Source organism: Trypanosoma rangeli (genome assembly GCF_003719475.1).
Source record: "Trypanosoma rangeli strain AM80 chromosome Unknown Tra_15.4_contig_00454, whole genome shotgun sequence".
Classification (NCBI taxonomy): domain Eukaryota; phylum Euglenozoa; class Kinetoplastea; order Trypanosomatida; family Trypanosomatidae; genus Trypanosoma; species Trypanosoma rangeli.
The window spans coordinates 1,674-13,297 of record NW_021706194.1 but is presented as its reverse complement, the minus strand read 5'-3'; the positions used below and the strand labels follow the sequence as shown (position 1 = coordinate 13,297).

Genomic DNA, 11,624 nt, shown 5'->3' with positions numbered 1-11,624 from the left:
CGAGGACGTCGCCAAGAAGAATAACGTCCCGACGATGAACCAGGAGGAGCTGAAGAAGCTGAACAAGAACAAGAAGCTGGTGAAGAAGATGTGCAACCAGTACGACGCATTCCTCTGCTCTGAGTCGATCATCAAGCTGGTGCCGCGTCTCGTGGGGCCGCACATGCATCGTATGGGCAAGTTCCCCACCGTCTGCGCCATGAGCGAGAGCCTACCGGAGAAGGTGGTGGAGCTGCAGTCGACGGTGAAGTTCCAGCTGAAGAAGGTGCTTTGCCTCGGCACTTGCGTTGGGCATGTGGAGATGACGGAGGACCAGGTGCGCCAGAACACCGTCATGGCGATCAACTTCCTCGTCTCGCTGCTCAAGAAGAACTGGCAGAACCTCAAGTCGGCGTACATCAAGTCCACGATGGGGAAGCCGCAGCGCATCTACTAAATCCGCGGGTAACAAAACCCAAAAGAAGGATGAAGGGAAAGAAAGAGAGAACAAAAGCCGATGAATTCTGTTGATTATTCCTATGATTATTTTTTTTTTGTTTTTTCCTTCTATAAAAGAAAAATGCCTCAACAACGACGAATGGGGCGGCGCAGTGCTTTTATGCGTGTGGGTGTTGGCCGCATTGCCGTCCAGTGGAGAGAGATAAAGAGAGAGAGGTGGAAGACAAAGAGGGGCTGGCAGAGGGAAAGGGACCCTCGTGCACGGGCTGCTGTGGGAGCTTGCTCCTTTCCCAGCCTCTCTTCTTCTTTCTCAGCCTCTCTCTCTCTCTCTCTTCCACGTCTTTCTCTGCTGGGCGGCAAGGCGGCAGACACCCAGATATATATAACCGTGCCTCTGCGTGGATGCGTGTGTGCTGCTCTTCATGGTGCCTCTTTTTTTCTCCTTTTTTTTTTTCAATTCTGTCTCCCTCTTTGCTTTTTTTTTGTTCCTCTCACACGCTTCTGCCGTGCGCCTGCGTTCCTGCGCCCATCAGTGAGCCAGTTTCATCCCGAGTCCGTATGCCCAGCATCACGCAAGAGACCCTCCGCAAACGCGCCGAGTTTGTACGCACCGGCGGCCGCGGCTCCGTTCGCCGCACTGTCAAGGCGGCCCACCGCAACACCGGCGACGAGAAGAAGGTGCAGTCGGTGCTGAAGCGCCTTGGCGTCACGCCGTTCAGTGAGATCGACGAGGTGATCTTCTACCGCCAGGACGGCTCCGTCTACTTCTTCGACAAGCCCAAGGTTCAGGCCTCCATGCAGTCCCACTGCTTCGTCGTGTCCGGCGCCTATGACGTGAAGGATGCCAGCGAGGTCGCCCAGTAGAGAGAGAGAGAGGGAAAGAGAGAAGGAGCGCGTGAACGACACAACGACAGCTTTTCCTTCTCCCGCACTGCAGGGGGCCCGCATTAAATGCGCGCGCACACACACAGCGAGAGACGCGTGTGCGTGGGTATTTGTATGCGTGTGTGTGCGTTTGGGCCCGGAGACCGGGCGGGCGCTCCGATCGTTTTTTTTTCCTTGTTTGTTTACCCCGTTTGTTTTTATTTTTGAGTTCTTTTAAAACGTGTGTGCGTGTGTCTGCTGTGCCTCGGGCCCTCTCCCGCTCTTTCTCCTCCTCTCCCTCTTTTTTCCTTTTTGCTGCCAGCTGGTGGTGGAAGGAGGAAGCGGAGGAGGAGGGTCCGGGGCCGTGACGTTATTCCCAACTCTTTCCCTTTTCCACCACACGTGTCTGTGCACCGCCGCTGTTTTTTGCTTTTTGCTTCTGCGGGATGTCAATTGTGTAGAAGAAGCGCGTCGTGCGAGACACAGAGGAAAACCACACACAACACACATATATACATAACATATACATACGCCTAGAGGAGAGGAGGAAGGGGTGGGGAGGAGCAGACAACATCCGCCTAGATAGAGAGAGACGCGCACTTCCTCCCCGCTGGTTAGTGGCTATTGTTTAGCATTTGTTTATTGGTTGCAGATAAACATTCATCCGGGCGTCAATGGCGTGCGAGGCAGATGCGGCCGTGACGGTGCCGCGGGAGCTGCAGGAGCAGCTGCATACCACCACCCACACGTATAAGTCGGGGGCTGTGTACGAGGGGATGTTTGCCGGCACGAAACGGCACGGGCGTGGTCGCTGGCACCACCCACAGGGGGAGACCTACGAGGGCGAGTACGTCGACAACAAGCAGGAGGGGCTCGGCATCTACCGCTTTGACGCATCCTGCAAGTGCTACCTAGGGCACTGGAAAGCGGGGGAGATGGACGGGGAAGGAGTGTACTACTTCACGCCGGACCGTGGCACGTACTACGTCGGCGGCTACGCGCAGGACAAGAAGCATGGCCGGGGATTGTACTGCTACGAGAACGGCATCGTCACGGCCCAGGTGTGGGCGCATGGGGAGCTGCAGCTCGAGGAGGAGGCCACGCCGCTGCAGCGGGTCAATGGCGAGCTGCAGGTGGAGGAAATCACGGCCGCGGTGCGCTGCGTGGCACCGCGTGAGCTCGGCGAGCGGCCGCCTCCGTCGGAGGTGCGCACCTTCCAGTTTCCTTCCGGTGCCACCTACACGGGGCAGTACCACGGCACCAAGAAGCACGGCGTCGGGCACTGGGTGCATCCCGAGGGCGACAGCTACGAAGGCCAGTTTGAACAGAATCGGCACAGCGGCTGGGGTGTCTACGTGATTGGCAGGAGTGGGAAGAAGTACGTGGGCCACTGGCGCGACGGCAAGATGAACGGCGTGGGTGTGTACTACTTCAACAGTGCGGAGACGGAGTACTTTGTCGGTGCTTACAAGAACGACGTAAAGCACGGCTGCGGCCTCTACCACTTTGCCGAGCGCGGCAACAACAAACTGCAGCTGTGGGAGAATGGCAGTCTGCGCAAGGAGACCGAGGCGGAGGCGGCGGTGGTGCGGGAGTACAACGCAGCGATGCAGAAGATCATCGAGATAGTGCTTCGGTTTGCTAAGCAATACCAGCCGTTTCACACCTCGTAGTTTGTGAGGTGGGGGACAAGGGACGGACAAGCGGATACAGCGAGAGAGGGTAACTACCTCTCACTTGCCCCCCCTTCTTTTTCCCTCTCACCCTACTTGCCTTTACTACTACAATTTTTTTCCATTGTTTGGGTTTGTTGAAAGCACATATGTATTTGCCTGCGCGGCGTCCGTGAGGTAACTGGCGAGGGGGCGGGCATTGCCGCAGCATGCACGTATGTACTCTGTGTATGTCCCTTTCCCTCCTCCTTTGTGTCTGTGTGTCTTTCCCGGTCTACCACTTGTCTCTCTGCCATATCTACCGCAAACGCATACACATCCGCAGGCACACGTGCTTTGCGAGGGTTACGAGGGTGGGCCATCGCGACTCTGGCGATGACACCGCTTGGAAAGAAGGAGCTCCTTCGCTGGGCAGCGGAGGCGAGCGGCATTCGCCCCTGCGAAAAGTACGCCGACCTGCGTGACGGGGTGGTGCTGCTGGCACTGGCGGGCCGCCTGTTTCCCACCAGCGTCGATCCTCGACTTGCACGGCGTGGCCCCGTTGACGTGGCGAGGAACTGGGAGGCTCTGCGGCGCATCATGGAGCGTCACGGACTGCCGCTGCACTTGTGCGACCGTCAGGCGGTGGCGGCTGGCCACGCCAGGCACTGTTTCAACCTGCTGGTGCTGTTCTACTTCCTTACCCGCCTCTCTCAGGACTCGGAGTTTTGCGTCGACTTTGCCAACCCCGTTGACGCCGGCGTGGCGGCGTTCCTGCAGTCGCCACGGAGCCTGCGCTGCGTCGGAAAGCTCCCCGCGAGATGCGACGAGCCAGCGCAGGCGGCGGGGGCGGGGGACGAGGCACCGGGAACGGCGATGAAACTTTTGCGTGGGCGTTCTCTTCCCACGCCGCAGTCGGCCCCACCATCGTCATCGGCCACCTCTACTCCTCCCGCTGATGCCACCGCTGCTGTTGCTTCTGATGACGATACCACGACTTGCCTGCCGCCCGAAGCGTTGTCAACTCTTTCCGCTAAGAACAGCTTCGACGAGGAGGCGCATGCGCGCTGGGGCCGCGACAACGACGGCGCACCAACCCTGCAGGGTCTGCGGCTCGCCAACGCGCGGCTGCGGGAGGAGCTGGAGCATGTGCGGGTCACCTCACAACTGATGTTGGCACAGCACCGGGCGCTCCTAGTGGGGGAGGTGGCGCGGACGACGGAGCACTTCGAGGCCCGTCTTGCGCTGCTGCGGCTGGAGCGGGACCACGAGGTGCGGCAGTGCCTGCTCGATGTGCGGGAGGCGTACGACGGCTTTCTTTGCAACGCGAGGGAAGAGGCACCGCTCGGCATGCCTGCCACTGCCGCAGCGTCAACAACAGATGCCTCCCCGTCCGTCGCGTTGCTTGTTGCTTACAGGGCGCTTGAGGCTAAAGTGCACACCTATGCACAGGAGCTGGCGGAGGCGCGCGACACGGTCCAGCAGCTCCGCAGCGCTTTGCAGCTGCAGCGCGACCGCCACGTGGCGTTAACAGAGCGGATCTGCCACATCTGCACTACGGCACCCGGGGCCCGGGCGGTGGCGGACGAGGACGGGTTGTTGCATCGGATTGATGCCATGCTAGAGACGCAGCCGCAGGCGGTGCGTGAGGCGGTGGCCCTGCGGCTAAAGACGCTGCTGTCGCAGGCCCAGTCTCAAGCGGAAGGCGGCGCCCAGCAGCAAAGCGAGACGCATGCAGACGAGGGAGTGGTGGTGGCGGCGGCGTATCTTGGCACAGACGCTGGTGGGGTGCTTTCGGTGAAGGACGAGGTACGGCGCCTCCGTACGCAAATAGAACGGCTCCGGCAAGCAAACTACTTCCTGCGGCAGCAGCAGTTGCCGCCGCACCCGGATTGGTACGCGGTGCCGTTGGCCGACGGGTTGGAGTCCCCGTCGTGTACAGTAGAGGCTGAGACGTGCGACGCCATTTGTGCCCGTGCTAGTGCGGTGGCGGAGGCGCACACACCCGTCGAATCTCCGGTGCGGCAGGAGCTGCGGCGTCTCGTGCTTGTAGTGCAGATCCTGCGGGCCCGCGTGCAGTCCGCGACGGACGCCCTGCTGGTGTATAAGGACAAGCAACAGGGCCTACATGAGCAGTTGTTGTGCCTGCAGCAGCGTTGCGATGCGGCGGCACACGAGCAGGCCTGCGCTTCGGAGGCGCGGCAGGAGGAGCTGCAGCTGCGGCAGGAGGCAAGGGAGTCTGCCCTGGCCACGAAGCTGCGCCTGGTGGAGGAGCGCTGCCAGCGGCGGGAGTCCGTCGCGGCGATGCTGAACGAGCGAGTCCGCGAGATTGTCTGCGCTGCGCTGCAGCAGGCGCTCAGCCACAGTGGGGCGGCGGCAACAGCCACTGCAACGACTGAGGCACTGCAGCGGGTTTTGGCGGACATCACGGAGTCGCAGCGCACCCGCGACGCGCTGGAGGCCGCTCTTAGCGAGCTAAGCAGCGAGGTGGCGGTGCTGCGCCACGACCTCGCACGGCGAGAGCTGGCAGTGGCGTCTCTGCGGGCGTCTCTGGCTGCGGCTGAGGCGGCAGGACGGGAGGCGCGCGCGGCCGCAGCGCAGCGCACGGCGGAGGTAAACGCACTGCGTGAGTCTGCAGCGGTGGAGGTGGACGCTTGCCGCCGGTACATCCAACATGTTGAGAAGCTGCTGGTGACAACGACGCCGCCGCCGACGCCGGTGATTATGGGAGGTTCGCCGCCCCCCCCACTGCCGAGCCTTATGGGCCTGGCCGCCACGACGGCGAAGACGACGACGCCGGGCGTAGAGGGGAACAACGACGGCCACAGTAGCCTCAGTGACGCGGCAGCAGCAGCGATGGTAACGGCGGCGTCAGCTGCATCCTCAGCTAGAACAGCTGCCACGGGCACAACTTCGTCGCTGCTCTCTCCAGAGGAACTGGAGCGACGCAAGAGAGCCATCCTGGGCAAGTACGGCTTTGCAACTAGACTGTAGCACCGCGCCACGACGTGGTGGTTGTATCGTTGTTCAAGTTACGAAGAGAAGAGAATAGAAGGGTGTAGTATGTGCGTGTGGAGTGGGCGGGGCGTTCCCTCGTCTCATGCTCTTTCTCTTTCTCTTTCTCTTTTTTTTTTGTTTTGGTTTTCTCTCTCGTTTTTCTCTCACCGTACATCATATATATGTCTTTCTATGCATGACCGGTCGTGGTGCATCCTGGCTGCATTGATTCTCTCGCCATGCTGGATGCTGGGAGGCCCTTTTGTTTCTTTATTGTTACTCCTTTGTTTGCTTGCCCTTCTCTCACGTGCAGCTTGCCCCAGGCTGCGTCTCTTTCTGTCTTACTTTCTCCCCCGACGGGATGTCGGTGCCGCTTCGTCACACCGCGCTGTACAGCTTCCACGTGAGCCACAAGGCCCGCATGGTTCCCTTTGCGGGCTACCACATGCCCATTCACTACCCGCGTGGGCTTCTACACGAGCACCTGCACACCCGCAGTGCTGCCAGCCTCTTCGACGTCTCGCACATGGGTTCTTTTGAGGTGTGGGGGGCGGACCGCTACAAGTTTTTCCAGTGGCTGACGCCTAGCGCGGTGGCGGGGCTGCCGGACGGGAACGCCGTCCTGACTCTCTTCCTGAACGAGTCTGCTGGGGTGAAGGACGACTGCATTGTGTCGAAGTACACCGACCGTCTCCTCGTCGTGGTCAACGCGGGGTCCAAGGAGAAGATCATGTCGCACGTGAGGGAACAGCTCGCTGAGTTTAAGGGCGACGCCACCATCGTGGAGTTGGACCGCGCCATGTTGTCGTTGCAGGGGCCGCACGCGGCTGCCGTGATGGCCCCCTTTGTGGAGGAACTGGAGAAGCTTTTCTTCATGCAGACGCGCCGCAGCATCAGTGTGCAGGGCATGGACGTCACCCTGACGCGCTGCGGCTACTCTGGCGAAGACGGCTTTGACATCAGTGTTCCCCACGAGCATGCCGTGCAGTTTGCGGAGCTGCTGCTGCAGAACCCCGCTACGGAGCTCGCGGGGCTGGGGGCGCGCGACAGCCTGCGCACCGAGGCCGGCCTTTGCCTTTACTCGCAGGAGCTCTCAGAAGAGATTAGCCCAGTGGAAGCGCGCCTCATGTGGAGCATTCCCAAGAGCCGCATGAAGGAGGGCGGCTTTATTGGCCACGACCGTCTCAAGACGCTGGTGCAACGCACGGAGGAGCTCGTGCCGCGCATACGCATGGGGATAATCTCCATTGCGAAGGGCCCGGTGGGGCGGACGGGGACACCGATTCTCCACGACAAGGCGGTGGTGGGGGAGGTGACGAGCGGCGTGCCTTCTCCCACGCTCGGGCGCAACATTGCAATGGGGTACATCGACCGCGCGAAGGCCCGCGTGGGGCAGCACGTGGAGCTGGACGTGCGGGGGAAGCGCGTGCCGGGCGAGCTCACATTGCCGCGCTTCGTCCCACTGCGGTACTACAAGGGCTGAGATGGATAGTGTCTCCACACGCACACACTGGCGCACGGTCCTTGACTGCCTGCCCTGTGAGCAGGCCACAAGCATAGTGAAGAAATATATATATATATATAATATACACACACCGATGAATCAAAACAGAACGCAAAACCAAATAAGGTAAGGGAGACGGAGGGGGAAAAAAAAGGAGGAAACTAACACACATGCACGCATGTATACACACGCACACCCGGGGTAGGCAAACGAACACGCAACACAAGGGAGAGATAGTGCGGAAGGGGGAGGGGGTGTCGCAGGCTGCCTAGCGGGTGGTCCTGCCGCAGGTCTTCGGGTGGAAATGTGTGCGGCTTCCTTGCGATATAGACTGATGGAACGAGAAAATAGGAAGCAGTGGGTGCTGTCCCCATGGCCTTGGCTGCGCACTATATATCCCTTCCCCCCTCACCTGCCGTTCTACCTTTCTCCTGTGTGTTTGCTTTTCGTTCGTTGACACTTTCCCGTTTTTGCTGCATACGTGCGGGGTATGTCTGTTTGTACGCGTGCCTCGTTTCTATTTCCCCCTATTTTTTTTTGTTTTTGTTTTTGTTTTTTTGTTTTTTTCCCTTGTATCGCATGCGACCTTATTTTTATTTGTTTGTCACGTGTTATATTTTGCATGCTTTGTGTGTGTGGTCGCTTGTTTCTTCCTATTGTTACTGAACCGTCCTCGTTCATTATATCCGCGTGGGTGGGTGGGTCTGATCCGTCTCTCTCTTTATCTCCCTGCACCGCACTTCTCCGCTGTTCTCTCCACGTACGCCGCCACGGTAGAAGTCTCTCTTTCTCTCTTTGTGGTGGGTAGAGATGTCAGCGGAGGCGGAGGCGCTGGAGGCACGGCTGGAGTACGAGCAGCTGCTGTGCGAGCGGGAGTTCCTGCTGCGCGAGACGGAGGCCACAGCATGCCTCACCGCCCGCGCCACCACTGCCCGCCAGAATGCGGCGGAGACAGACGTCGGGCTGCTGCGCGCTTACCTGGAGGGGCGCCGGCGCGGGGACGCCCGGGCGTGCCGCGCGGCGGAGGACGGCATGCGGGCGAAGCTGCAGGCGGCACAGCGGCGCGCGGAGGAGCTGCGCCACATCCTCGCGGCGCTTCAGACGGAGGCGATGGATGTCAAGGGGAGGTGCGCATCCCTCATCATGTGTGGCGCCGGCACCAGCGTCCCTTTTCTGTCTGTGTGAGTGGGCCGCCTCGGTTTATTCCCACGCCACCACACCCTGGTGTGAAACGGGGGTATGCGCCGCGTCTCTGCGGACACGCAGAGCCCTTCTGGACCGCTGCCCGCTGCGCCTCTCTCTCCATATCTATCTATCTCTCTCTCTATAATATATATATATATATATATATATTATGTATGTGTGCCTGCACTGCTGACGACTGTCAGGCTGACGACGCAGCTGGAGGCGGCTGTGGTGGAGGTCTCTTCCTGCCCCACCTGACGATGTCCGTTGCGGTGGTACGCTGAACTGTTTCTGCGGCGTGCTATTCCTCTTTTTCCTTTTTTCTTCTTGGCAACAGCAGAGTGAGAACGTGATTAGAGTCGGACGATGCCGACGTCGTTCGCTGGGGGGTTTGTGGTGCGGCTCTCAGAGTTTGACGCGTGCAGCATCGACGCCGCGCGACATCCGCCGCCATATATCCTCCGCGGCCGCCTCCCCGACTCTAACTTTGTCTGCGACCCGAGTCCCGTTCCCGCCACCCCGTCGTGGTCGTGCCGCCACACCTTTGTACTTGCGGCGACGGACCCGCAGATTGTGCTGGAGTGCTACAGCAACAATGGGGATGCGTTTGTGGGGATGTGTGCCGTGCAAACGCCTCAGCTACTGGAGGCTGCCGCCAGCTTTGACACCGTCGTGACGTTGCAGCTACGGGACGGCCACTTTGCCATGGGGGAGATCTCGTTTCACGCGGTGGTGGAGGCTCTGCACGTAGTCCACATGAATGTCGTGCGCCTGGCGGTTGTGCCGCCGTCCCTGCCGGGAGCCACAGTCTACGTGGAGCTCTCGTGCGTGGACGAGGGCGCCACCGCAGCGTCGGCGGTGGCAGTCTCCGTGACGTCGGCACGCGTGGCGACGGACGTGGCGGCGTGGGCGTCGCTGTCACCACTGCCGCCGTGCAGACTCACGCTCGGTGCACTGGCGCGGGAGGGTGTTGCTGGAACCTTCGCTGGCGACGCTGAGGAGCCGCTCGGCAACTTCCGCATTTTAGTTCCCCCTCCCGTCGTGAAGACTATCACGGCGGCGGCAACTTCGGAGTCACTCGCAGGCGACGGTACGGGGATTTATTCCTTCGACTTTGACGTCCCGGTGGAGTCGACACTGGAGGGCGCGCCGCTGCGCAGTGTCGGCAGCATGACGCTCTCGCTGGGGGTTTCTTTGGCAGTGCGTCCTCCGCCGGTTCCCATCAACGCTGAGAGCCCCCCGGACACCCACGCGCATGTGAGCGGTCCCCCCGTGGAGGACCTGCGGGTGCTGGCGGAGGTGCTGGAGCAGCAGCAGCGGATGCTCGGGACGGTGCGGGATCAACTGTGTTGGGTGCGGGAGTACAAGGCCACCATCCGGCAGCGGCTGGAGACTCTGCGGCAGCAGCCCGCGGCGCCGGACCCGCAGGACATCGGAATTAGGAGCCGGATTGAGCGTGAGCTGCAGGACCGAGTCCTGCGGCAAGAGAAGCTGCAGGACGATCTAGCCACACTGCAGCGACTTAGAAGAGCAGCCGCGGAGGAGCACGCCCTGCGGGTGGCGGAGCACGCGCGGTCGCAGGAGGAGCTGGAAGAGGAGCAGGCAAAGGTGGAGTTTCGCCGCGAAGGCATCCGAAGGCTGCAGCTGGAGATGCAAGCGCATGCGCAGATGGAGGAGCAGCGCGAGTGGCAGCGGCAGCGGCAGTCCGAAGAGCAGCAGCAACTGAACAGCAGCGATGCGGCGGTGCTGGCGGAGGTGATGCATTTGCTGGAGCGATGAATGTGTGGTGCCTGCTCCCCCTTCCGGCTTCTTAGCGGATGTGAAAAGAGGCACGCCACCTATGGCATCCCCGCCTGTCCGTCTCTGAGTGTGTCTGAGAGTGGGAGGGACCCTTCTCTCAGGCACAGGCGCGTTGCACATGCACGCAGAGTGCCTTTTTCCTTCGTTTCTCTCAGTGCCAGTTGTGTGCGTGTGGTTTGAAGTCTCACGTGTTACGGCTGTGGGGCGCCCTCCTCCGCTTCCCTCTTCTTATCCCGGTGCGTGCCTTTTCCGTTCTATTCTTTTCCCTTTTATTTGTGTTTTTGTTTGCTTATTTGATACCACTTTCCCCACCCCACGCGCATGCACTTTCCCGCTCTCTTGCCACTGCAGCAGCAGCGACGACGACGGCGACTGGACAGGGGGGAGGTGGGGAGGGAAAAACAACAAGAACAAGAGTAAAGGGACGCAAAAGGAAGGGAACGCACTATGCCGTTACGGCAATGACGGCCCACACTCTCTTTGAAAAGTATGCCTTGCTCAACCAGCAGTACACAGGAAAACGGCGCCAGCTGGGGCCGAAGGTGAAGTGCGTGCAGTGCGACGGCTGCGACCGTGTCATTACGTTTGCCATATTTTACAGCGAGTACCGCGGCGGCGTGGATGTGTGCAACATGTGCCGTCTGGCGGCGGAACAGAGCGCGGACGGGCGCGTGACCTGCGCGGATCGCCGGCGCCATCTCTGCTTTGCCCAGCACCCGCTATGCTTTGTCGGCCCCGCCCCCCTCCCCGAACGCTACGAGGTGGACCAGGACGAGATCGAGGTAGAGCACGACCCCCGGTTGCTCGAGCGGCGATTTGCGAAGTCCGTTGACGTCGTCGCGTGCCGCGCGGCGGGCCGGGCCAGCAAGAGCTCGCATGCCGACGAAAAACACAAAGACAGCAGGAAGCGCGCCGACAGGGCGGGTGTGGGGGTAGAGGAAGAAAATGGGCTGAGTGCCAAGAAGTCGCGGCGAAGCGGCGGGGCAAGGGCGTCGGCGACGCTGACAACCGAGGAGGAGGTTGTGGTGGTGGCGGAGGCCTCGGCATCATTGCCTTCAATGCGGGAGGACCCCACCCCGGAGATCACACTGCCACCGCAGCCACCGCCGCCGCCGCCGCAGCTGAAACCTGAGGCAGAGGCGTCGGCCCACGCCTCAGCCGTGCGTGTTTCTAAGGTGCCAAAG

The 11,624-nt window shown here is 60.9% G+C and overlaps 8 protein-coding genes and 1 pseudogene across 8 annotated transcripts, besides 7 other annotated features; all 9 read left to right on the top strand.

Moving 5' to 3' along the window:
• Positions 1–436, top strand: TraAM80_08729 (60S ribosomal protein L10a; the record flags this gene model as incomplete). Its single annotated transcript, XM_029385463.1, has 1 exon — positions 1–436. A coding segment is annotated over one exon (436 nt), but the record flags the coding sequence as incomplete, so codon positions are not given.
• A 297-nt stretch (positions 437–733) lies between these two features.
• Positions 734–786: a sequence feature (GA-rich).
• A 210-nt stretch (positions 787–996) lies between these two features.
• On the top strand, positions 997–1,302 carry TraAM80_08728 (basic transcription factor 3a; the record flags this gene model as incomplete). The annotated part of the gene is made up of 1 exon (XM_029385462.1): positions 997–1,302. One exon carries the CDS (start codon positions 997–999, stop codon positions 1,300–1,302), a length of 306 nt encoding a protein of 101 aa, XP_029234730.1.
• Positions 1,303–1,442: 140 nt separating this feature from the next.
• Positions 1,443–1,761, top strand: TraAM80_08727 (hypothetical protein; annotated as a pseudogene).
• A 36-nt stretch (positions 1,762–1,797) lies between these two features.
• Positions 1,798–1,833: a microsatellite.
• Positions 1,834–1,976: 143 nt separating this feature from the next.
• On the top strand, positions 1,977–2,975 carry TraAM80_08726 (uncharacterized protein; the record flags this gene model as incomplete). The annotated part of the gene is made up of 1 exon (XM_029385461.1): positions 1,977–2,975. The coding sequence occupies one exon, from the start codon at positions 1,977–1,979 to the stop codon at positions 2,973–2,975; it is 999 nt and encodes a 332-aa protein (XP_029234729.1).
• Positions 2,976–3,350: 375 nt separating this feature from the next.
• TraAM80_08725 (uncharacterized protein) lies at positions 3,351–5,948 on the top strand (the record flags this gene model as incomplete). The annotated part of the gene is made up of 1 exon (XM_029385460.1): positions 3,351–5,948. One exon carries the CDS (start codon positions 3,351–3,353, stop codon positions 5,946–5,948), a length of 2,598 nt encoding a protein of 865 aa, XP_029234728.1.
• Positions 5,949–6,050: 102 nt separating this feature from the next.
• Positions 6,051–6,116: a sequence feature (GA-rich).
• Positions 6,117–6,312: 196 nt separating this feature from the next.
• Positions 6,313–7,434, top strand: TraAM80_08724 (glycine cleavage T-protein; the record flags this gene model as incomplete). Its single annotated transcript, XM_029385459.1, has 1 exon — positions 6,313–7,434. The coding sequence occupies one exon, from the start codon at positions 6,313–6,315 to the stop codon at positions 7,432–7,434; it is 1,122 nt and encodes a 373-aa protein (XP_029234727.1).
• An 84-nt stretch (positions 7,435–7,518) lies between these two features.
• Positions 7,519–7,540: a microsatellite.
• Positions 7,541–7,985: 445 nt separating this feature from the next.
• Positions 7,986–8,022: a microsatellite.
• A 243-nt stretch (positions 8,023–8,265) lies between these two features.
• On the top strand, positions 8,266–8,640 carry TraAM80_08723 (uncharacterized protein; the record flags this gene model as incomplete). The annotated part of the gene is made up of 1 exon (XM_029385458.1): positions 8,266–8,640. One exon carries the CDS (start codon positions 8,266–8,268, stop codon positions 8,638–8,640), a length of 375 nt encoding a protein of 124 aa, XP_029234726.1.
• A 109-nt stretch (positions 8,641–8,749) lies between these two features.
• Positions 8,750–8,781: a sequence feature (GA-rich).
• Positions 8,760–8,815: a microsatellite.
• A 191-nt stretch (positions 8,816–9,006) lies between these two features.
• Positions 9,007–10,419, top strand: TraAM80_08722 (uncharacterized protein; the record flags this gene model as incomplete). The annotated part of the gene is made up of 1 exon (XM_029385457.1): positions 9,007–10,419. One exon carries the CDS (start codon positions 9,007–9,009, stop codon positions 10,417–10,419), a length of 1,413 nt encoding a protein of 470 aa, XP_029234725.1.
• A 482-nt stretch (positions 10,420–10,901) lies between these two features.
• On the top strand, positions 10,902–11,624 carry TraAM80_08721 (uncharacterized protein; the record flags this gene model as incomplete). Its single annotated transcript, XM_029385456.1, has 1 exon — positions 10,902–11,624. A coding segment is annotated over one exon (723 nt), but the record flags the coding sequence as incomplete, so codon positions are not given.